General features: G+C 57.7%; 10 protein-coding genes across 10 annotated transcripts; 3 read left to right on the forward strand and 7 right to left on the reverse strand.

Moving 5' to 3' along the window:
• The first annotated feature begins 957 nt into the window (after positions 1-957).
• On the forward strand, positions 958-1,344 carry BO86DRAFT_392274 (uncharacterized protein). The gene has a single exon (XM_025672773.1). It carries the CDS (start codon positions 964-966, stop codon positions 1,309-1,311), a length of 348 nt encoding a protein of 115 aa, XP_025523789.1. The 5' UTR covers positions 958-963; the 3' UTR covers positions 1,312-1,344.
• An 811-nt stretch (positions 1,345-2,155) lies between these two features.
• Positions 2,156-3,282, reverse strand: BO86DRAFT_203871 (uncharacterized protein). Its single transcript, XM_025666768.1, has one exon. It carries the CDS (start codon positions 3,158-3,160, stop codon positions 2,255-2,257), a length of 906 nt encoding a protein of 301 aa, XP_025523790.1. The 5' UTR covers positions 3,161-3,282; the 3' UTR covers positions 2,156-2,254.
• A 478-nt stretch (positions 3,283-3,760) lies between these two features.
• Positions 3,761-5,911, reverse strand: BO86DRAFT_203869 (uncharacterized protein). The gene has a single exon (XM_025666767.1). The coding sequence runs from the start codon at positions 5,707-5,709 to the stop codon at positions 3,814-3,816; it is 1,896 nt and encodes a 631-aa protein (XP_025523791.1). The 5' UTR covers positions 5,710-5,911; the 3' UTR covers positions 3,761-3,813.
• Positions 5,912-6,603: 692 nt separating this feature from the next.
• Positions 6,604-7,299, forward strand: BO86DRAFT_392277 (uncharacterized protein). The gene is made up of 3 exons (XM_025672774.1): positions 6,604-6,842; positions 6,962-7,067; positions 7,124-7,299. Exons 1-3 carry the CDS (start codon positions 6,743-6,745, stop codon positions 7,152-7,154), a joined length of 237 nt encoding a protein of 78 aa, XP_025523792.1. The 5' UTR covers positions 6,604-6,742; the 3' UTR covers positions 7,155-7,299.
• A 932-nt stretch (positions 7,300-8,231) lies between these two features.
• BO86DRAFT_412791 (LipA and NB-ARC domain protein) lies at positions 8,232-10,963 on the reverse strand. Its single transcript, XM_025674682.1, has 5 exons — positions 10,779-10,963; positions 10,474-10,717; positions 10,280-10,342; positions 9,868-10,179; positions 8,232-9,783 (listed from the first exon to the last, which is right to left on the reverse strand). Exons 1-5 carry the CDS (start codon positions 10,853-10,855, stop codon positions 8,248-8,250), a joined length of 2,232 nt encoding a protein of 743 aa, XP_025523793.1. The 5' UTR covers positions 10,856-10,963; the 3' UTR covers positions 8,232-8,247.
• A 492-nt stretch (positions 10,964-11,455) lies between these two features.
• On the reverse strand, positions 11,456-12,385 carry BO86DRAFT_450721 (short chain alcohol dehydrogenase; the record flags this gene model as incomplete). The annotated part of the gene is made up of 3 exons (XM_025676813.1): positions 11,456-11,724; positions 11,799-11,838; positions 11,912-12,385. The coding sequence occupies 3 exons, from the start codon at positions 12,383-12,385 to the stop codon at positions 11,456-11,458; spliced, it is 783 nt and encodes a 260-aa protein (XP_025523794.1).
• Positions 12,386-12,959: 574 nt separating this feature from the next.
• BO86DRAFT_392279 (Zn(II)2Cys6 transcription factor) lies at positions 12,960-15,658 on the reverse strand. The gene is made up of 4 exons (XM_025672775.1): positions 15,460-15,658; positions 15,334-15,370; positions 13,589-15,284; positions 12,960-13,541 (listed from the first exon to the last, which is right to left on the reverse strand). The coding sequence occupies exons 1-4, from the start codon at positions 15,543-15,545 to the stop codon at positions 13,390-13,392; spliced, it is 1,971 nt and encodes a 656-aa protein (XP_025523795.1). The 5' UTR covers positions 15,546-15,658; the 3' UTR covers positions 12,960-13,389.
• A 106-nt stretch (positions 15,659-15,764) lies between these two features.
• BO86DRAFT_450723 (class II fructose-bisphosphate aldolase) lies at positions 15,765-16,921 on the forward strand (the record flags this gene model as incomplete). Its single annotated transcript, XM_025676814.1, has 5 exons — positions 15,765-15,805; positions 16,028-16,407; positions 16,454-16,577; positions 16,626-16,635; positions 16,703-16,921. The coding sequence occupies 5 exons, from the start codon at positions 15,765-15,767 to the stop codon at positions 16,919-16,921; spliced, it is 774 nt and encodes a 257-aa protein (XP_025523796.1).
• Positions 16,922-17,034: 113 nt separating this feature from the next.
• On the reverse strand, positions 17,035-18,459 carry BO86DRAFT_346443 (arabinan endo-1,5-alpha-L-arabinosidase). The gene is made up of 4 exons (XM_025669245.1): positions 17,972-18,459; positions 17,370-17,846; positions 17,234-17,319; positions 17,035-17,184 (listed from the first exon to the last, which is right to left on the reverse strand). Exons 1-4 carry the CDS (start codon positions 18,236-18,238, stop codon positions 17,049-17,051), a joined length of 966 nt encoding a protein of 321 aa, XP_025523797.1. The 5' UTR covers positions 18,239-18,459; the 3' UTR covers positions 17,035-17,048.
• Positions 18,460-20,252: 1,793 nt separating this feature from the next.
• On the reverse strand, positions 20,253-23,302 carry BO86DRAFT_412796 (transcription factor domain-containing protein; the record flags this gene model as incomplete). The annotated part of the gene is made up of 4 exons (XM_025674683.1): positions 22,915-23,302; positions 22,460-22,684; positions 21,593-22,364; positions 20,253-21,533 (listed from the first exon to the last, which is right to left on the reverse strand). The coding sequence occupies exons 1-4, from the start codon at positions 23,070-23,072 to the stop codon at positions 20,253-20,255; spliced, it is 2,436 nt and encodes an 811-aa protein (XP_025523798.1). The 5' UTR covers positions 23,073-23,302.
• Between the last annotated feature and the right edge of the window lie 69 nt (positions 23,303-23,371).

The raw sequence follows: 23,371 nt of genomic DNA on the forward strand, positions 1-23,371 counted from the left end.
TTTCTTGTTTGGCTTCCTAACAGCCACGTGAACGTGGCATCATGTGCCGCATCGACGTTATTGAACCTTTCGTACATCCCTTCGAACCGCAGCGCATCCAGGATAAGACTAGAACGGACACCCAAGGAAGCTTAGTCTGATATCGCCCACCAAGTTCTGAATCTTGTCTCGAACTCCAGTATCGTGAGCCACTGCTGTCGCTAGAGCTCGACGCAGTGCAGCGACACTCTCCTGAAGCGAGGTCATTTCCGCCTGACTTGAATTCCCATGTTGGACGAGCGTGCGTGTCCCTTACACAAGCGAGAGAGTTACAAAAATTCAGACCCGGAGGACATTGAGGACTGAGGAGGCTTGATGAGCCAAGCACACGAAAGGAATCATCGCATGTTCAGAGTTGCCCTCGAAGCTGTGAACGCCAGGTGTGAGGCTATACAATAAGATCATAATAATGGTGATGGTAATATGGTGAGGTTTTAAGGGCTTTCCAACGAAGAGTAAGCCAGGGACATGGTCAAAATCAACTAGAGGTATTGTTCGCCCTGCTAGACGGTCTTACCTACTGGGTGGTGCAGCTATCAAGAAAAGAAACACTAGGGAACCAGGTTTTTGTAGAGGGACTGCTTTCAGATAAAGCATTCACTTCCCAACAAGGCACCCAGTCTGGTTTTCCGTCCGCCGCTTCTCATCTATTTAATCCATCTTCGCCTCCTCCCCTCCTCCCCTCCTCCTCTCCTCTGTCAACTTCTCGGTCTTTCTTCCCATCAGGCTTAGTACACCATTGTACAAGCAATCCTTCCGCACCGGCACCCCGCTGTACACCGCGGTCTACAGTTCTCTTCGGGCTCCAGCTTCGTCCCGCTCCGTCCAACTCCGTCCAGCTCCGTCCAGCTCCGTCCAGCTCCGTCCAGCTTCTTCCCGCCTCTCCCAGCCCCCCCTTCCCAATATCTGACTACTTTGATCGCCATGAGCATTGAGCTCCCGGCCGTTGAGTCTGGCCCTTCTGACATGGCTGCACCCGGTCCCGGCCTTTGCCCCGAGCTGGTTCCGTATGATCCGAATACGGTCTGTCCCGACTCGAAGCAGTTTTTCTCGGTGGTTGAGACATCAGCGGAAACGAATCCCGCCGGCCAGCCCTATGATCTCGTGCGCATGACGGCCTTCGGTCACCGCGCCCTGGCGGCCATGTTGACCAACGACACCCAGCGGGCGGTCTACATGTTCCCGGTCTTCCAGTTCTGGCTCGCGCAGGACAGTATCTCCGTGGATCAGGTCCGTCCTCTAGCCCTACCCTACCCAACACTGTTAATGTGATGTCCTGGCCTTTTTCGCCCCCCTCTAGCTCCGATCCCCTTCCTCCCGCCTAGTCGATGCCCTTCTGCTTGCCAGCCGCGGTATTCTCTGTCGCGACCCCTGCACGCACGACACTGGTGCGGTGTTCCGCGACGCGTTCCACCTGCCCGGCTACTGGGGTGCGTGCTGCGCCGGCTGCCGTCTCGCCAGGGCTGATCGCTCCTGCTCCGCTCGGGATAGCTACCCGCAGAAGTACCAACCCCCGGCCCGCAAGCAGGCTACCTTGTTGTCTATCCTGCAGGAGCTTGAGGGCTAGATCGCCCCGCACCCCTAGCATACTGGCCGGCCGGTTCCTGGTCAGAATGTTTGGTTATCATCGGCGATTTGAGGTCTCAGGGTAGGCTTTCTGGAACGTGGTTCTTAATTTTCTTAGTGGTCGGGTTGGTTGGTTGGTTGGTTGGACTAGCTACGTTGCCGCATATAAACAAGGTGGGAAAAGGCCTTCCAGTTTGGAATCACGTGGCCGGATGAGCGACGCTGACAGTTATGAACCGGCACTGCTTGTAATCATGTCTTCGCTTTTCTTCCCTCTTCCCTTTTTCTTCCAAACTGCGCAGACGGCGTGGTGTGTGTATCGAACCCCAGTCCCCACTATCCGACAATCTCCCAGTAACAAACAAGATTCGAATGCGAAGCCTATGAACTGTATCAAGGATAAACCAGGAATGTCACAGCAAAGTGCGTACACATGTAAACCAGAAGTTTGAATTCTATTTCGTAAGAAAACACCAATCACAGCGCGGAGTACCAACTCTCGAGCCCAGAGCCCTAGGGCGCTGGAGCTGAGCCATCCAGAACACCGATCTATCGTCTACCCTCCTTTCGACTCCGCCGAGAAGTATTCCGTGGACGCGCAACTATGCCACGTCTCCGACGCCGCAGCGGACATCGTCGTCGGTATCATTCAGACCGTGTTCGCGCGCGTCGCCTGGGATGCCCTTCCACGAGCGTTAGCAGAGCCACGATCCTCCGGGTCGGTAGATGAATACCCACCCGCATCCCCCGCAATGGGTTCAAGCGGCCGCGGCGTCCCTTCCCGCGAAGCGGTAGTAGCAGTATCGAACTCCCCCTCTCCCTCTCTCTCTCCCTCTCCCTCTCCCTCAGTATCCTGCGAGGCACCCAACGGCGGCGACGGCCACACAACCGCATTCACATTCTCCGCCACATGCGAGAAGAACCGCGTGGTGAGGAACTCATCGGCCCACCAATCGAACTGGGTGCGGCCCTGGCGCTGCCACCGGGTCGCGACGCGCTGCGCCTGGCCGTGGCCAGCACCTCCACCTCCAGCGTCAGCGTCAGCGTCAGCGTCAGCGTCAGCGTCAGCGTCGGCGTGCGAACCCCGCGCCTCAAACGTCCAGAACATGACCTGGTTGCCGCCGAGACAGCCGCCGCCGGCCAGCATCATCGCCGCCGGGATGCGGTAGTTGGGGTCCGCCAGCGCGCTGCGCCAGAAGAGCAGCAGCTTGGTGATGCACCAGCCCGGGTCGGTGCTGGGGCCGTGGATGAACCAGAAGAACGGCCGGCCCCGGAGGAAGGCCACGAAGGTCTGGATGTCGACGGGGTGTGCCGGGTCCGTGCCCGTGCCCGACGGGACTTGCTGCACGATGTCGAGCAGCCCGTAGTCGCCGAGCGGGTGCAGGCGGCTGGTGATGCGGTCGCGCCAGCAGGGGATCTCGGGGACGAGGTGTGACATTGGTTTGGGTTGGTTGTGTCTCTTGATTGTGGGATGTTGGGTTTGATGTGGATGTGGGGATATTGGGTGAGGGGCGAGGAAGGGGGATATGCGGAGAAGGGGGTTTATATCTCGCATGTCTGCTTGTTGGGGGAGGAAAACGCTCTTGTGCAGATGTCTTTCAGTGTTCTCATGTGTTGTCTGTTACGGAGAACATAGGGAAGGCCTTTGTTGTGGTGGTGTTCGGTGATGCCGGCAACCGAAATGTTCCATTACTCTTTGTCGCGGGCCTCATGGCTGGTCGGTCGCATGGTCTGATCTTGTTCACAAAAGGTGTGTGAAGACGATCGTGCGGTGGTTGTGAACCTATCCCTACAAGATGCACTTCATCAGCTTTATTAGAAGACGTTCGAAGTGTACCGTGCTCACTTTGATATACAATGGCCGAGGCTGCCCGACTAAACCAGCCACCATGTCTGAGGGTGGGTATTTCCGGTGCCTCTTTCTTGGTTAATGAAAGGATACACATCCGTGGAGATGAAACACTATCCCAGATTAAGCAGAACATCCTTGAGAAACACAAATCTGAGGTGCCGAGGCTTATGACGTCAGTAGAAGCGTGCCGGATCTCAAAAGACATAACACCGAAATCTTCATTCGTTATGGACCTCAACTCCAACCACTAAAGCACTACCCAAAATCAATCGTGTCTTCATCGATCTATTACTATCAACAGATATCCAGGACTATCAACATTTGTACAGGAAGTCTCCATCCCAAATCACTCCCATCTAATAAGCCAAAAACATAGTCACCGCAAAGGCCAAACCGGCCGCTGAGCGGTGCAGCATACTCTTACTCGAGCCGCTGGTCGTCAGGTACAGGGTGGGCTCGTACTCCGACGGCACGGTGCTGTTGGTCGTGCCGTTCCAGCAGTAGTCGTTGAAGCAGGTGGTGCAGATGTCCGGCAGGGTGGTGTTGGTGCGGTAGGTCGAGCGCTGCAGGATGGCGCAGGCAACACAAGAGGTCCAGTTCGAGTCGAGGGTGCCGTTGCCGCGGGTGACCACATTGTAGCCGTTGGTGATGACGTTGTCGCGCTCCTCGTCCGAGTAGGTCAGCTTGAAGGTGGAGAAGTTCGACTCGTAGGTGTACGGCGAGTTGGCGAGGTACACGACGAGCGGCGCAGGACCAGACAGGTTCTTCGGGTCACAGCCAAAGAAGGTCGGGCGCTTGTTCAGGCCCAGGTTGACGAAGGTGTTCACATCCGGGACGGGAGGGAAGACGGTGCCGTTGGCGATCCCGGAGCTGTTCAAGCTGCGCTGGTAGGTGGCCACCAGCGACGTTCCATTGGGCCAGTAGGAGTCGGTGTCAGCAGAAGAATCGATAGCAAAAATCACATCCACGTGACGGTCGGGCTGGATGAGCGGGTGCAGCGGGATGTTCTCAAGATCCTCACCACCATCGACAACATCCAAGGTGGCAGCGGTGGCATAATCCTCGCTGGCCTCACGGTACCCGTAGAAGGGGTTGGGGGAGTACACGGCAATGTCGTCACCCCGCTCACCCAGGTCTTCCAGGATGTCGGTCAAGGCAGTCTTGAAGATCGTGGGGATGTCGGTACTGTTGATCTGCAGCAGGAACTGGTTGAAGAGAGTGGAGGAGGAGCCCATGATGAAACCGGCATTGTCAAAGCCACGCACGCAGGTGCCGTTCTCCGACACGCTGCCGTTCTCGAACCTCGAACCGAGGTACTGCAACGGAGCGAAGGCATAGACAGACGGATCCCAAGAGCCGAACTCCCACGGGTTGACCTCGTAGACCGTCGCATTGGTCTCAACGATGACCTCGCCGGGGTTGCGGCCATCCATGACGACAATAGGCATGGGGTACTGGCCGTTCTTGAAGTCGTCCATCAGGGAGATGGAGGACCAGGTGTAGTCAGCACCGCCGTCATCCTTGGAGGAGTTGACCAGCTGGAAGGAAAGGGCACGGCCCCAGTAATCCGAGAAGGAGGTGTTGAAACCGGCCCCCGACTTCCCGTCCACCTGGTCGGTGATGGTGTCCCAGTACTCGTAGGTGCTCAGGACTTGAATGGTGTCATAGTTAGGGCCCTCGAGCAGAGACTTGGAGAAACCCCAGACCCGGTCGCTGGCCTGCAATTCGCTGATAGAGGAGAAGTTGTTGACGAACATCGACCCGACCAGCCAGCTACCACCACTCAGACCAGCCACATAGGTAGCCGACTGCAGCAGACCCCCCAGCTGACCGGTGTTGGTGGAGTTCTCCGTGCGGCTGTCGAAGGCCTTCAGGCCACCCGCGCCGTTAGTCAGCGCCCGGTAGCCACCCCCGGAGGCGGCGACGGCAATGTTGGGGATGTTGGAGATGTTGCTCGCGTGGGTGTTGAGATAGGAGGTGACGTCAAAGCCGCTGAGGTTCAACCGCCCCAAGAAGTCCTTCATGGGCTGCAGGGTGACATTGCGGCGCACCTTGAGCCATTCGGTCTCGTTGGTGGAGAGGTTGTCGGCATCACGGATGCTGGGGCGGGTGGACGGGCAGGTCACGTTGTCGGGGGTGTAGCCCTCGGGGGCATTGGGAAGCGCCCGAACAGCCACCTCGACCGCCGCAGGAGGCAGCGAGGCGGCCTGGACGACGCCAGCCGCTGCCGCGACAGCAAGAGACAGCTTCATGATCGACAGGGGGAGCGCGGACAGGGAGGAACCTGACCAGTGAAGGGGGGAGGAGAGAGGCAGATCAAGTCGCGAGAAAAGAGGAAGGAAAAAGGTGCGAAAGCGAAATGCCCAATTCCCTTATATTCTTCGAGAAGACCAGGCGATCTGCGGACCCCCCGGAAAGCCTTGGGCGATGCAGCTCCACTGGGGCCGAAAGAAATTGAGCTGAAAGATGGGTCTGCATGGCTGCTCACTAATCGGCTAGAAGCCGACTGCCGGCTGGCAATGCCCAAGGGGTCAGAAACTTGCGAGCAAGAGAGTGTGATTGGGACCGGAGTGGCAGTGAGTCGGCCAGCTCCATCGGAACCGCAGGCAGCAGCATTGCTCCGAAGTTATCCCTAGATGGGATGTTTATGATTTCGATCATGATGTCACGGACCAGCACCAGCACCTGCTAGCAGTGTGGGCGAATAGGGATGGACATAAGCGAATGAGTGGGAGTGGTAAACGAGTACGAGGACAGAGGAGGATGGAGACAATGGAGAGGAGAACAGGCGAACAGCACTTGAGACTAGAGAGCCTCAACCCCTGAAAGCAGTGCACAGCAGTGGAGATGGGGGGAGATTGGGTGTTCGTGCGTTGAATCAACAAAACAGAAGGCCCCAAGTGGTCCATGCCCGATCAGGCAACCCGAGCGACTAGCGCTGACTCAGCGGGGTATTTTTGGCTGTGGCTGGTGCGATGGCTAATGCGATGGCTGGTGCATAAACATGGCGGTGCATAGCTGACAGAAGTCATAAGTGCAGCTGATGTCAGCCCGATGTCAGCCAAGAGACATAATCCTTTTATGCGGTGCATAGCATAAATGGCGTCACCAGCGTCACCACCATCTCCATGACATCACCACCAGTGCAACCTTTGCCGATCCCAACGATACACTGCACATATAAAGCAGTGAATTGATCCTCAGTCGTCTCTAATCCCATCAATCTATCACGGAACTACCACAGAACTATCAGCACTCAACTTCACAACCCCCAAATCAACCACAATGGACAAACTCTCCGGACTCGCATCCAAGCTCGGCGGCAGCCACGGCAGCAGCGGCAGCAGCAACAACAACAACAACCAGGAAGACTACGTCGATAAGGGTACGTGTTCGCCAATGGCCCGTGGGTCCTTGACTTTGCCAATTCCTGCTTTGCTTCTGCCTTCATGAGATACAAAGCACCCACCCACTCCCCAACCCCTCACTGACAACCAACAACAGGCGTCGACAATATCGAGAGCCGATTCGGCGCCGACCCCCAGAAGCTGCGCTCCACCAACGAGAAGGCCACCGACTTTGCGCGCAACAAGTTCGAAAGCTCCACCGGGTAAGCTTTCTTCCCGCGACACACTATGTAAGAAGGGTCAAGCTAATCGCGACTAGCCGCAACGTCCCCGACAAGATCTCCAACTAGAAGCTCTGCATGATGTCGATGATGTCGATGATGATAACCTTATGACGACGCGGATTGCGCTTGTATGATACACCTATGATAGGATAGGGCCTGCCCTACGATAATCGCTCCTTGAATGGACAACCATAATATGATTTTGGATTGATTGCTTTTCCCTTTTGTAGTCTGTTTTCGTAGTATCTGCAGTTGAGCCACATTTGTTCGGGGTCAGTGGTTGCATTGGGTGTAGAGATCGGAGTCACCTCGACAGCAAAGAATAAACCTGCTCAGGTCGTACGTTTGAAAATTCTCCAGTATTGGCAACAGGGTAGATACGTCAAGCGGAAGAGCTGTAGGGCCAGACATCACACGTCATTGCAGCCCTCCACCTGGCACCGGGGTGCATCGTCACCTCGAGGATCCTCCCCACCCGCACAACGATTCCATGGCACAGAATCATCCCTAGCCCAAGCAACAGCGGGAAATCTCGATCGCACAAAGCTTACGATCTGAAAATGCCCGACCCAGAATTTCCGAGTGGTTCGGCCTTTCTCGGGAATCTCTCCCCCGCGTGCAGGGTATTCCGGCCACCGGAAAGACTAAATCCTGTGTAAAGATATGCCGGAATCCAGCGACTGGTACGAGAAGTTATTGGTCGCGACATCATGGATCAAAGCTTGTCGCACCTAATTCTGCGTGCTGTTTTGGGAGTGTGGCGCCGCATGCAGTGTACGCAGCAGCTATGCAGTCACTTAACCATAAAGATCCTCCTCTGGCTCGTGCAGATCGTACTTGCTCCGCATAGCTGCAGGTATCTCGTACCCCTATAAACAAGAGCATTTAAGATACAGTAGTGATGCAGAATAGAGCATCCAGTCTCAACGTTGAGTTTGAGGCTGATGGTCCAGACCCGCTCAGTCTGCCATCTGTGTACGAAACCCCATGAAATAGATATGTATACTCATTATCAACATGGTATCCCTAACCGACGCAACACGCAACAACGCAGCAAACCAACCCCCCCCCCCCCCCCCCAAACCCACAAAAAAAAAACCCCCCACACACCACCCCACCCAAACCCCCCCCCCCCCCCCCCCTCCAAATCATCAAAAATCTACATCCGCTGAAACTGCCGCAGCAACCCCTGCAACCCGACCTCCTTCTTAGGGGTCAAATACTGCGTATTCAAGCGACACAGCTGCAACCAATTGGCGCTCTGCTCGGGCATCGCGCGCCCGGCGGCGCGGTAGCTCCGCTCCAGACGCTCGTAGTACTCCTGGCTCTGGAGGTAATCGCGGGCCTCGAAGTACAGCTTGGCCAACATGTCGAGCACGGACTGGACCTCGACGGCGTCGACGCCCATGCGCGCCTCGCACCACCCCAGGTACCGCAGCAGCCAGGGCACGGCCAGCTCCGTGTGCGAGCGGTGCGCGCCCCCGAACGCGCCCAGCCCGATCCGGCCCTGCGACGCGTACATCACCCCCATCAGCGCCACGATCGCCATCGTCTCCGGGTGCTCGCCGCCCAACGCCTCCTCGCTGGCCGCCAGCGCCCGCCGGAAGGTCTCCGACGCCGTCGCCGTGCCGTCCGGCTCCAGCATCTGGCTCGCGGCCAGCAGCCGCACGCTCTTGATGGTCAGCGGGTGCGACGCGCCCAGCAGCTGGGTCAGTTCGTGCGACAGCGCGGCAACCGCCGGGCCCATCTCGTCGGCGGCGGCCGGGGTGAAGCGCCGCGCGACCAGCTGGGTGGTGGGGTCGTTGGAGCGCAGCGCGACCAGGTGCTCGGCGGTGTCGAGCAGGGCGCCGTAGACGCGAATGTGCGCGGGGCCGAGCACGTGGCGCAGGCGGTCGGTCAGCTTCTCGAGGGCCTGGACGGCCTCGGCGCGGCGGTCCAGCACCCCGTAGGCGACGGCCAGCCGGCGGCGCGTCAGCAGCGTGTCCAGCGCGTCCTCGCCGAGGCTCATCTGCTGCCGCGCCAGCACGTTGGCGCACACCGACTCGGCCTCCGCGCCCTGGCCCTGGTGCGCCAGCACCTCGCCCAGCAGGCTCTCCGCCTTCATCGCCAGCGGGTGTTTGGCGCCGAACACGCGCTGCGCGTTGCCCGCCACCCACTGCGCCCATTCGGCGGATTTCGCGTAGTAGCAGGCTTCCAGGTCGATCTCCGCCAGGTGGTACCCCACCTCCAGCGTGCTGTGGTGGTCCGCCCCCAGGTGGCGCAGGTGCTCCTGGAAGATGGCGTACTCGAGCTTGCGGGCCTCGTCCCACTGCCAGGTGTTCTTGAGGGCGGCGGCTTGGAGGGAGCGCGGGTCGGTGTCGACGGCGGTGTAGAAGGCGCCAGTGACGCGTTTGGGGACGGGCGGGGGGCTCTGCGGGGAGGGGTAGGGCATGCTGCTGTTGACGGGGCGGCGGGGCGGGATGGGCGGTGGGGCGGGGTGCGGGGAGGGCGTGGTGGTGCTGGCGGCGGAAGGGATGTACCCCTGCTCGGTGGCCAGGACCTGGTCGGCGATCTGCTTGATGTTGCCCTTGATCATCTTGTACATGGCGCCGCGGGCGCCCACCTTGCACATCTGCGAGTGGTCGGCGTCGAGCTTGAGGCGGGTCTCGCGCTGGCCGGGGAGGCCCAGCACGGCGGATTCTTCGTCGACGACGAGCTGGACACATCAGCGCACTGAGTACCTGGACCGTTTCGATGCAAGTCCGTCGAGAACGAGTACACAGGTTCAAAGGATACATACATGACTGACAGAGGCAGGCCCCACGCCACCGAGGAGCACCTCCTTCCCCTCCACAAAGCTGATCACCCGGTAGTCCTCGAGTTGGTGGGAGAAGCGGCTCGTCATCTGGCGGGTGAAGAGCGAGTTGTGCTCGAGGCTGTCGAGCAGGTCGTTGCTGGCATGGCCCTTGGCGACGAAGCGGGCCACCTTGGCGGCGATCTTGCCGAGCTCGACGCCTTTGGTGCCGCGGTGAGGGCATCCGAAGAAGACCAGCCCGTAGGTGTTGTTGCGGATGGCGTTGTACTTGGGGTCTTCGTGGGCGTTTAAGAGGGCCTGTCAGCAGCAGGAGCAGCCGTAAGCACATTGCACCGCACAAGAACCGGTCAGAACGCCTTCTCAAGGTCTATCACAGGATGGAATATGCAAAACGTACCTGTTTGATCACCAACCCTCCCAGACTATGTCCCACGAAGATAATCTTCGGCGGTCGTACATTCTACCCACGTCAGCACAGCCTGAGTAGTTCCCTTCCCCACTCGACCCAGCCTCCATTCATGCCCTCTCAAAAACAGCATAACCCCCCAACTACCCTCCCCACTACCCTCCCAACAAGCTAAGCGAACATACCATATTCGGATCGCGCTCCAAGTCCAACAAATTCAACAACGTATTGGCATGATCCTTCACGCCGGCGGTGGACATGCTCTGCGGACTGGTGATGTTGGAGTTATAGCCATACACAAACACCCGGGCCTGGGGGATGTCGTGGGGCAGGTAGTCGCGGGGCCAGAAGGTGCCGTTGGCGTGGGTCCATGTCTCGTAGGGGTGGTCGACGCGACCGCGGGGGTTGAGGCCGTGGACGAAGACGAAGCTGGTTGCTCTGTTAACATGTCACTGTCTAACGTGGATGAGTGGTGGGGAGAGGGACGTACTCGATCTTGGGCGGTCCCGTCGGGGTGAAAACCTCCTCGAGGAAGGGGAATTCGTGGTTGTCCATCTCTTGGGCCATGGAACCTTATGATGAGGATGTATTACATTAAGGGTCTGGTCTAGATGGATGACGGAGGGAGCTGGAGAGGGGGGAATCGAGGAGATGAAGAACACAGCGTGGGTAGACTCAGCCGCAGCGCCGACCAGGGTAGGGCAGGGGAGGGGAGGGGAGGGTACAGTACAGTACATGCCAGACATCATGTGAGGGCCAACATTGCCCTGCAACCACTTGAACTACCCCCGTCCTATCGGTTGTCTTTGCCTTTGAGGCATCACCCCGTATCCGACAGCACGCCAGTGACAATCCGCCCACGCCCCAGACCCTGCCGCAAAACAAGGCGTGTGGATGTTCCGCGTGCGAGGCTGGACGCACCCCCGCCGTCGTCGCGGATAGGCCAGCGGAATACGAACAGCCATGCCGCTTACTTCTTGGCTTGCCGTGGACCCCTGGCATTCACACATGCAGGACTGCATTAGAAGAGTCGTGGTCTTGTACTGGACTGTACGGAGTACCCTGATGATCATTACCAGAATCATCAGCCACAACCACAACCATAACCACAACCACTCCAGCCTTTCTCCCACCCTCACCCTCCCTCCCCTTCAATCTCATCCCTAACTACCAAGCCCCAACCACCCCCGCAACCGGAATATCAATCCCCGTGGTATACGAACTACAATCACTCAACAGATAGACATAGGCACCGCCCAGCTCGCGCGGATCCGCCAGCCGGGGCATCCCCCCGTAGTTCTCCATCTTCTGGGCCCAGTCCGGCGCGGTCTCGACGTAGGAAGTCATAGCGGTGCGCACGAACCCAGGGGAGACGCTGTTCACGCGGATGCCGTGGGGACTCCATTCCATCGCGAGGGTGTGGCACATATTGCGCACTGCCCCCACACGCACACATCCAAATCAGCTGGGGTGGCTTGGAGATCGGGGTTCAAGGAGAAGAAAAACTCACCGGCCGCTTTGGTAGCGCCGTAGGGCGCGGACGGGGCAGCCTACACATACATCTTCAATTAGCGCGACGGATGCTGATGACATGCCTCGGGTCGAGGGCTGAGAGTAGCGTACACGATTCGGTCGGTAAGCGGTCATGCTGGCCGTCATAACGATGGAGCCCTTGATGCCCAGCGCGAGAAACGTGCGAGCCGCGAGCTGGGCGCAGGAGTAGGATCCGTAGACGTTCACGCCGAACAGCCGCTCCACCTCGTCCCGGGCGAACTGCAACGCCGGCTGGTGCTGCGTCAGGCCCGCGTTGGCCACGAGCCCGTCGAGCCGGCCCGTCTCCGCGACGATGCGGTCGAGCGCCGTCGCCACGCTCGGCTCGGCGGTCACGTCCGCCTCCAAGCAGTGGAAGTTCGGGTAGCGCTGCTGCAGCGCCCGCGTCTCCTCGCCGGGGGCCATCCGGTCCAGCGAGTAGACGTGCTGGGCCGCGTTGGCGAGGCAGACCTCCGCGATGCCCAGGCCGATGCCGCGGTTGGCGCCGGTGATGGCGATGACTTTGCCGGCGAGGGTGATCTGCCAGCTGAAGTCGGCGGGGGGCATCGTGCTGACGAACGGTGGGGTAGGGGTGGGGTGGGGTGTGGGTGTGTTTGTCAGTGGGGCCTCGTCGCGAGGGGGGTGGGGGTTGGTGTTGGAGGAAGACGCCATGATGGTATGATTCTGCGGGTCGGTTGGGGGGTGGAAGGGTGGTGTTGCGATCGCTGTGCGATGGAGCGACGAGTAAAGATCAAGTGTCTGTAGGACAAGGTCTACCTTTAGAACCTGTATCCACTGCTTGCGCTGACTGGGAATCATCCATAGATATGTCCCTAGACGTGGCGAGATAAGCACCACTGTCGACTTCGACTCGAGGCTTAGCATGTGGCATGTCAGGCTAGGATTTGACTTGACGTCACGTCAACTGGTCCTTGTCCCTGCTCGCTGCTCGCTGGGTCGTAGGGCGGAGAACGCAATCGCTTGAATTCCCCGCGATCGGGGATCGACTCCGGGTCCGCCGACGCCTCGGCTCGAGGTCGAACCCCTAATCGCCAGCCTTACAATAAACTACGAGTAGTCCCCATCGCTACACTCGCTGCCGTGACTATTGCCTGAACTTATGCGACTGATATTTCCTTTCGTATAATATAATCTATAGACTAGAATACTCCATAAGCCATCAGCATGACAACGCGCGACCACGTCCAACAAGGTTCTGTCCTTTCATATATCGTAGCTCATTCTATTATACATTCAATTGTGGGCACACAGTTTCATCCACAGTCTCACGTAACACCTGCAGGGTCAGTGTCCACGCAGATGGTCTCCAAATCTTAATCTAACCCGAGTTTAATCCGTTGACCCTGACCCGGAGATCTCAAAAATGGGTTCGGAAGGTAAGAGCAGCCACAGTCAAATAACCCGAACCCACTATTCAAGTTCTTGCCCTGGCGTGCTGGGTCTTCTCTGGTATGACGGCGTGTCTGTCGCAAGCCATGTGGGGGAGTGGATAGCCGAGGATCGGCCTTAATGATCAATTAGGGAGATTGCCGAGGTCCAACCCGAGAATTTTATCCCACGGATCCAGCCAGGCTCTCTTTGGCGTACTCCGCCGCGAGGGTCTCCCGAAGCGAATAACTGGGCCAGCACACTAACCGCTCGAATTTATCGATCAGATCCAGTAATGTGGCTCGTTCATGGGGAGCGTGGACATTCATTCCCGCTACATGAGTCAGTGAGTTGCCCTTCGCACCGGAAGAGGGAGCTTACCCCCAAATAAACATTGAAGCGCCGTGAGTCCACCGGCAAGCTCGTCCTCCGCTACGGTCCGCGCAATGCCGCAAATCGTGTTCACGGCGGTCGTCAGGATTTTCTGTGCCGCCCGGTAGTCCTGGAAGTCACCGGTCGGGGGGCGATGGGAGATAACAAGGATTTTAGCGAGGCTATGGATCTGCAGAGCAGCTGCGTACGGGGGAGGATGCACCCATATGGGTGGGAAGACATCCGTGTACTGTACAGTGGGAAGGGGATTGAATTCCGCCGGCAAGTGATCCTGCCACTCCTGCAGCATACAGAGTAACTCGTTACCTCTTTCCAGCCGGCTCTGAATGTCCTTCGACATCGTTTCTTCCTGAGAAGCGTAGTTGATGCATTGAGCAAGCAGATACGATGCAAAGCAGGCTAGCTCCGGGGCAGTCCGGGAGGAGATGGGCCGCTCGGGTTTCCAGAAACTGAACAAACGCCGCCGTTGGCGCATCGCGACCCAGGCATCTTGTCGCAGCCAAATCCACCAGATCGCTTGGCGCAGGCCACCGCAGTCGCCGTTGTTATTTTGGAATCGTTGGATCCAAAACACCCCTTTCAGATGTCGTTCCCAGTCACTGTTGGATCCATCCACCATTTCATACGTGCTAATCAGCAAGGCAGTCGATATCAGCTCGCGGCTGGACGCGTAGCTCGGGTACTGCATCGCTTTGTTGAGGTAATTCAAGGTTTCATAGTAATACTGAACGGCAAGGTGGCGATCCACGGCCGGGAAATCCGCAAAACTTTTCGAGGATCCAGGGATAACGAAACCAGCACCCCGCCCTTGGTCTTTTCTCGCATGCCAAATCGACAGGTGGCGGGCCGAAAGAGCTAGAAGGGCTTTCATCACCCCCGTGTTTCTTACGGCAAGCTGAGGGACTATCGCCGCTGTGTGGCGCCCCGGGTCGTAGAAGTCGAACCAGCGGCTCACATTCCGCACAAAGTGGCTAAAGAGCAGGTGTTCCAATTCTGTCAGCTCGATTGGAGCCGGGGTGGACCATGAGGCAGGGTGATCGGGGCGGACGGGCTGCTCGTCGGTGGTTGACGTGGGTAGTCGGTTCTCCAGCTCCGGGTCGCGTCTGAAAGCTGCCGCCTGAAAACTCTCGCACTCCCTCTTGGAGCGTGGGAGAAAGTTGTTCAAGGATACCACTCCGGTGGGATGGTCTCCCGGTCGGTACGAGTCCCCCGGCGCAGGAGACAGGACCAGGCTGCGATCCGCATTGACCGCATCGTTGGCCAATAATTCGAACCAGCTGAGAGGGGCTAGTCTTGAGGAGACGGAGGAATCTGTTGCAGGAGACGGTGCTAAATCGTGAGTCGACGGTGGCGAAGTGAGATGGTTACTTTGATGGGATGGGAAGGCCGGTGTCAGCGTCTGGCTCGTTGTTGAGACACCTGGCGATGCTGATATGGAGGCGGGACGAGCCAAGGGCCCTGTTTCGGGTGCGGGACGTTGATGCTGACAAGCATCGACCAAGACCTGCAGGGGCTCATGCACTTGACTTCGCACCGGCAGGCGCTCTATTGAGGGCGCTCCATGGATGGCGAGCACAGGAGCGGTGGTTGGTCCCGAGCTGGGAGGTTGAGGATGACTCGTGGTGCCAGTGCCATAGACACAGTCACGCTGGCCTTTGGCACACGGACCGCATTGTGGGCGAGCCTGCGTTCATGTCAGCACAAGCAGACCGCAGATTGGTCGGAAGACGAACCTCGTCGCATTTGACATGACGCTTCTTGCAGATCAGACTTTTACCATCAGTACAGTCGGTCGGACAGGCGGCAAGGATTGAGAAACAGTGCTCAGACGGATCGGAAGGATTATTGGGAAGACTGACCATCCAGTGGTGGCCCGCAACCCACGGCCGCGGGATTTTCGCGGCTTCCGAATGCCACGCGAACTCCCTTGCGTAGCATCGGCCATGTTGCCTCACTCACATCATCCGGGAAGCATGAGCGGCAATATGCAGCGTTTGCGCTACCGTATACAAAAATAATAATCAAGGGCAAACAGGGGGTGGAAGCTGGAACAATTTGCGGATGGGCTGGGGTGACAGATCGTGTCGAGGTTCAACGATTGCCGACTCACGCGGGAGTGGAGCCAGCGAAAAAAGCCGAACAGAAATCCACCTTTCGTCAGCCAATGCAGTGGTTGAGATTCGGCCAGTGGAAGCCCGCGGAAGGGTAAGGGACTGACTCGTATCGAGGCAGGGGTAACCATGGTCGGGGTGCATGCACGATGTCATGCGGTCGGGGAGGTTGCTAGTTTAGCTGTGACTGACTGACTGACTAAGTGTCGCTGCAAATAGTTAAGCATAAATTTAAAATCTCTCATACCGCCGACTGTGTGACGCCACTGGACAGGGACAATGAGCATTGTTCCGGGCAGGAGGCTCACCATGCCAGCTACAATGTTGAGCACATCACGGCGTTTGTGCGGGCGGCCGAGAACCGCAGATCGCCGCTGATTCTGCAGTTGTTTCCTTCATCGCTCGAGCTAACCCCGTCGCTAATCCACGCGGCTGCCGCTACAGCAAAAAGCGCCTCGGTGCCGGTCTCAGTCCGTCTCGATCATGCGCAGGATTGGGAGCAGATCCAATATGTCGCGGACAATCTTCCATTCGATTCCATCATGGTGGACATGAGTCATTACGAGAAGGAAGAGAACCTCGCCAAGACCAGGGCGCTGCGAGAATATTGTCACGGGCGGGGAATCGCGGTCGAGGCCGAGACCGGGCGCATCGAAGGAGGAGAGGATGGGATTGTGGGAACGGGCGACCTAGAGGGTACCTTTTCAGGCGCAGTTGTCAGTCTCTGCTAATGCAGCTGTAGGGATTTCCACCACCTCAGAAGATGTGGGACAGTTCCTCGACGCTGGCGTTGATCTTCTGGCTCCCAACGTGGGAAACCTGCATGGGGATTATGGGCCAAGGGGGCCACAGTTGGACATGAATCGGTCGGTCGCTGAGAGGGAGGCTTGGGTGTTCCGGACTGACTCGTGTAGGCTCCATCAGGTTCGTCGAGCGTTGAACGGACGGGCGCGACTCGTCTTGCACGGAACGAACGACTTTCCCCCCGGAGCTGTGTCGAGCCTGCGTCGAGGTGGGAGTCACTAAGTTCAATGTCAACAAGCTGGTGCTGGATCCCTGGCATGAGCATCCTCGGAGGAATGTGAACAAACCGTTGACGCAGTTGATGGGGGAAGGGATTGAGGTGTTGACGAGGGAGATGGAGAAGTGGATGGATGTGGTGGGAAGCAGCGGCATGGCTGACACGGCAGGCGCGACCGCGACGCCTTAGGCAGGTACGAGGGAATTGCTGGCGCAGTGATTGATTCACTCTTGAATTGGGATTCAGTACCAGAACTAAACTATTTACATCTGTAATTCCACCTATTTACAACTTGATTCACCCCTGGTTGAGTCACCTACACAACAGGCCAACCACTCGAAAAGTCGATGGTGTTCCAGCCAAACAGCTTCTGGTCATCGGCGTAACCAATGGTAGTATCGACATAGTGGTAGTAGAGGACAGGGCCGTAGGTCGGGTCATCGTACACACCCCTATCCCAGTTAGCAATTTTCATCATGTCCGTCCGGAGAGGAGTCTTACTGTCCACCCGGTCCATAGACGGTGCCGTGGCTGGCGAGCACAATCGTGCCACCACTTTCCGTGCAAGCATTGCCATTCTTGTCCACCTGCGCGGGTCAGCCTCGCCTCAACGTGGTTTCTTCCGTCGAAAACTTACAAATCCGCCGGTCGCGCTGGTGGAGCGACAGACCATGATCTTGTACTCCTCACCCTGGGCCGGGCGGGAGGTGTCGTAGCCACAGCAGGTGCCCGACGAGAAGAAGAGGTAGTAGTAGCTGCCGTACTTGAAGAGATAGGAGCCCTCTTCCGAGTGGGTGCCCGTCGCGTTGTAGGCGATGTTGTAGGAGGCCGAGCCGGCCGTCTTGAGGGGGGAGGCCATCTTAACCTGGTAGAGGTCGCCCCAGAAGGAGCCGAACTGGAGGTAGTATGAGCTCCCGTCCACGAGGAGGTTGCCGTCGATGGCGTTGTAGTTCTTGGAGGAGGAGGAGGCGACGCCCACGGAGCCGTGGTCGGTCCAGGTGTTCAGCTCCATGGTGGTGGACGAGGCCACTCCAATGGCGGAGTCCTGGGAGCCGAAAGTCGAGACGGAGTAGAGGCAGTAGTAGGTTCCATCGACGTAGCTAAGATCGGGGGCCTGGGATGGTTAGCATGGTGCAGTGAGCAGTGAGCAGTGAGCAGTGAGCAGTAAGCAGTGTACAGTGTGCAGTCATGCAGCCATGCAGTCATACACCAATACAGTGATGCGAGGAGGCGACATACCCAGAGGTCAGTGTTGCCGGACAGGTCGATCTTGGAACCAGCGGGCACCACCGATCCAATGGCGGTCCAGGGACCGTTGATGGAGGAGGCGGAGGCGTAGGAGATCTCGTTGCCGGTCGAGAAACGGAAGTATTTGCCGTCCGACTCGCGGACGATCAGGGCAGGGTCATGGACGTTGCAGGAGCCGGAGCAGGAGCCGGGATTGGCGTAGCCATGAGCCAGACCTGCCAGGAGCGGCACCGACAGGGCAGTGAGGAGGGAGTACATGGTGGTTGCGAGTTTGAGGTGTGACGATCGTTGCTTGCTTTGTTTCGGCCATCTTGGAGGTTATATAGGCTGTCAATTGTTCGGTGTTTAGGGGTTGTCGTGCCGCCGGATCAGTGCGGCGTGTGTTGACAGGTGCGACAGTTGAGACAGTTGGAGATACGGAGCTGGCTCCGTGATACTTTGGAGGTTTCAAAAGGCGTAGTAGAAATAGCAAAATCCCGGAGGGGTGCTGCAGGTGACTGGTGGAGGAGTGGTGTTGTCGACGGCAAGTGATAAGGGACTAACTAGTGCATGCCGGCACTCTTAGTGTGTGGGGTAATCCGGTAGTGGCTGTGGTTAACCTTGCACTTTGCACTTCCATGTCTGCAGAACTCTGCAGAAGTCGGGGGGTCTACTGCTCTGTGACATGAGTCTTGGAACTATCTACATCCACACTACTTCCCATTCCTACAATACTACAAAGACAGTTCCATGCCTCAATTCTTCAACATTTCTACAGGTTGCTCGCATCGGCGGTTGGAGAGGCCCGTGAGCCGGCATTTTATCCATTTTTGGAAGCATCCGTGCAGAGTCGAGTCAGTACACTTCACGGATGAAACACGTGGACCGACTATTGTGCTGTCAAACTCACCGTGTGTTCCATCTTTAAATAGTTGCAGTGGATGATAGCTTTGAGATTAAGCTTGCCGAGGATTGGCAGGACCGCAGCACACAAGATTAAGCATGCAACTGATTCCGAGAACGAATGGCACAACTGGGAGCTGGTGTCACAGACGGTCTTACCGATACAGTTAAGACCTTACGAAAATCCGGGTTACTGCCTGTAAAATCCGTTCTATGCCTGGTAGCTTACACATTGAACCCAAACAGTGGTGGAAATGAAGGGGTCTAACGGCAGCGTACCTGTCGGACGAATGGATGTGGCATCCAGAATGTGTTACTAGGTAGTGAGGTATGAAACAGGAGTAGGCGCCACAAGCGCAGACGGCAGGTCTTACAGCAATATGCATTCGCTGTCCAAGCACACCATCTCGGTCTCTGTACATTGCCAGCCTTGGCTGTCATCCTGCAGAACTGTGCATGCGCACGTGCCTCGAGCCCGCAACACGCGCATGTCCGATGATCTCATCGGCTTGTACAGTACTTCGCGGAGTTTCCGAGGTCGACATCTCGGGTGATGGTGACTGGTCATCCCACCGGGACAAGCATTGGGCAAAAGAGAGTTCAAGATTGAGTTCCACCAGTTGTCGGCGTACAGAGTGGAATGTGGGGTGCAGCAGGGTGGCTGATGTTGAGTGTGTAGCTGCAGCTCCGATGGAGTGCTGACTTGAAGCTTACGGAGTAATGGCATAGATATACCTCGGGTATATTGATTCCATGAATCATTTCGGATTTGAATCTGTAGGACTCCTCTTAGACCGGATGACAAGCTTGCCGAAATAGTTTTCTCGTGCCCGGGAAAAGACAAAGCTTGGCCCCGGTTGTGAACTTGGCTGACGAGCATTTTCTATTCGACATGCATTATTAGAATGATGAACAAACTGACAATGTTGTCTAGAGCATGAAACGAGGAAATGAGAACGACTAGGCCTATAGAATTGAATATTCATATCTAAGCTAGAACATGTTTTTATAGAATCTAGATAAACCGGGTGGGGGGGGCAACTTCCCCCTTCTGTTTAACTACTTTGAACGATGTCTTCTACTACCTCTGAGAAAATGTACTTTGAAAAATGAGCTATTCGAATATGGACACTTTACACACTGTTAGTATATCAAGGCTTAGATATACTGGGGGATCCCCCCAGACCCCCCTCCTTTTACCTACTTCCACCTGATTTTTACACTGTTGCTACTAATGAAAAACAACGTTGATCATATGGGGGAGACCCCCCCCCCCACCCCCCTTCTTCGTCTATCATAATCCTGCAACCAACTCACATCCTGACACATCATAGAATTTGGAGATACTGGGGAAAATCCCCCAGACCCCGTCAATTCAAATAAGAATACCTTACAAAAGATCCGCCATAACCCTCGTCAATGCCTCGTCCTCAGCAGCCAACTCCCCGCCCAACCCCTCGGCCAACACCGCCACGCCCTCCCCGCCCGCTTGCACCCGGGGATCAAAGTACAGCCCGCCCGCCATCTCGAAGAAAGTCGTCAGATCCTCGCACCCGTTATCCACAGCCACAGCAGGCGCGGGATCCGTCGCCGTCGACGCCAACGACCACACTCCATTCGACGAGCGCTGCGTGGGTTGAGATTGAGGGTGTAGGTGCGTTCGCGTCTGGCCCCCTGTTTCTGTCCGGATCGAGGGATGGATGGTGTACCCCTGTGCATAGTCCCCTGCCATCTCTTGGGGAATTCCACCCTTCAGGGAAGCGTGCAGCTTCGCCTCCTTCCCCAGGTTCAAGCGGATGATCTTCAAGCTGCGGATGATCTTCTGCAGGCGGCGCGAGGTGCGTGCTCGTGTGGATGACCGGCGCACCATCTCCACTGCTTTGTAGAATTCCGGGCGACACACCTGGGAGAACCGGACGGGGCCGTGCAGCACGGCCAGAAACAGCGCGGCCAGGGCCGAGATGAGGAAGTAGTTGAACGGCTCCGGGCGCTGGTAGTAGATCTCGGACACGCGACTGAAGTAGTCCAGCATGTGGACGGTGCTCTTGGCGGTCTCGACGGCGATGGAGGCGCCCGCGACGCTGTCCTCGATGCTCTCGCCGCTCAGCAGGTACTGGCGGTAGACGAGGATGCGCAGCTGGTTGGCCTGCAGCGCCAGTAGGACCTGCAGGGTCATCATGCTGTCCGCGTGGGTCGGCGAGTCGCCCCGCGCCGTGGCGCGGTGGGCCGGGTCGAAGCGCAGCTCCGGCGGGATGGACTGGATCCATTGCTGGACCTGGAAGTCGAGGTAGGCGCAGTAGTCGGTGGTGGCGGCGCGGGGCCGCGTGCGCCAGCCCACGACTAGCCCCCAGATCTTGGAGCTCAGGCGCGCGTAGGAGATCATGCACGTCAGGTACGGGGTGGTCGTGCCGGGCTCGGGCAGGTTGGTGTCCATGTCGGCGTCCTGGATGGCGAAGGGGAGCCCCGTGCCGAACGACCACTTGCGGTCCAGCACGTAGATGCACCAGAATAGGCGGCTGGCCCAGGTGCGGTGCAGCTCCCCAGGAAACACACCCCCGGTCTTCTGCCAGGTCTCCTGGCAGTGCAGGCCCAGCTGCATGGAGCCGCGCACGGCGAGTCCGATGGTGCGCCAGGCGATGACTTCGTCGTCGCGGTAGGAGTGGAAGATTGACTGCCCAGGCAGTATCAGCGTACCTTTCTAGCATCCTCCAGGCACATCAAATCACTCACGAGTAAAGCCAAAATCAACAACTCCTTCATATCGACCTCCGGCACCTTCATACGCATCGCGAACTGATCCTCCACGCGATCTGCCAAAAGGGCCGCGCGCTCACTCCTTCCATGCGACTCCGCCAACAGCGCGGTGGCCAGAAGAATCTTCAACACCTCCGCATCGCGCGCAAAGAACCAATCATCCTCCGCACCGCCTCCGACCCCTACAGCCGGTGACTTCGACAGATCGTCGCGAAAGTAATCCACCACATACGCGCGCACGCTGTCCAGATCGACGCACGGGTAGATTAGCCCGACCGTATGCTCGTAGACCGTCACCAGGCGCAACGCCTCGGTCAACCCCAGACACCGGAGCGGATCGCCCTCGCCGTCGGCAATGGGGATGGGACTCGGCGCGGCGGTGGATTCCATGTCCTCATCTTCTTCATCCTCCTCCTCCTCAGCCGCCCCCGCATGCGACTGCTTTCTGTCGGCAATCCCAAACTCCGCGCTCGTGGGACCAATATACGTCGGCGATTTGGGCCGGTTCATGATGCGATGGAGGCCCGCGCTGGCCGAGGTGGAGGAGACGGTCGAGACGGCGGTGGGGATGTGGTTGGCGGGGGTCGTTACGGCGGCGGCAGCACCACCACCACCAACAGCAGTGGCCCCCATTCCCATGCCTGAGGAATTTCCCTCCAAAACCCTCAACCTCCCCACCAAAGCCCGCATCTCCCGCTGCAGTGCCTCAATCTGCGCATCCACCGAGCGCAATCGCGTCGACAGGACCCTGCCGCAGTCAGCATCAGCAACCCACTACCACCACCCCAGCCACCGTATACTGTAGTTAAACAACCATCGACTATAGATAGAGAATCAACCCACCGATCCATAACCCCATCCTCCTCCCTAGGCCTCGGCGTATTCGGCAACGAAGTATACACCCCCGTCCCAGACCCAACAGAATGTATCGACTGCGCCGCGTGCAGGGACGGCACGGCGTGCACGGCGTGCACGCTCGGCGCATAGACGCAGCGCACCTGGTCGCGTGCGCAGCGTGAGCAGACGGTCTCACCGCTGCATTTGAGTTTGCGGCGTTTGCATTCGTTGCTGTCCTTTATTAGCCGTGGCTATAGCATGGTGTGATCTGTGTGCAGTGGTTATAATGGCGTGGTGAGGAGGTGGTGAAGGGGCTGGTTTGCGTGTGTGGGGTGGGTGTAGAGGGGGAAGCAAGTATGCGCATGTTAGTGTAGCGTAGAGTCCATGCTCCCCGACCCCTTGCTCACAGTCAAAGGGAAAAAGAATAGGAAAATGCAAAGAGAAAAGGAAGGACTACCCACCAAGCAACCGACGTATATTTAGCCCGCTTCTTGCTCCGAGGGGGTTCCGGGGACTGCTGCTCGTCTTTCTCTGCTCCTCCCCCTCCCCCTCGGTCTAGCTCTCGCTTAGCATGCTGGTGCTGCTGCTGCTGCTGCTGCTGCTGCTGCTCGGTATCCATCGGATGGATCACCGTTTTCCAGAAGTGTTTATCTCGGTATCACATATAGCGACAATCAAACCACCCCAAAAGTCATGACACGATACCGAGTTCCGAATCGTGTGCCGCAGGGTCTTGCATGCAATCTAGACGAGAAAGTCCAGCGGTAGGGTGAGGAAGAAAAGTTCGGAAAGCGATCGGGGGCGCGGGCGACGGGACCGCGGAATGGGAATTTTGCCTGCCTCCCGTCGTTCCGAGCAAATCCGAGGCTGGCGGTGCAGGTGCATTCTTTTCTCGACGCTGCAACTATCGACGATCAA

This window comes from Aspergillus japonicus, assembly GCF_003184785.1.
Source record: "Aspergillus japonicus CBS 114.51 unplaced genomic scaffold BO86scaffold_66, whole genome shotgun sequence".
Lineage (NCBI taxonomy): Eukaryota > Fungi > Ascomycota > Eurotiomycetes > Eurotiales > Aspergillaceae > Aspergillus > Aspergillus japonicus.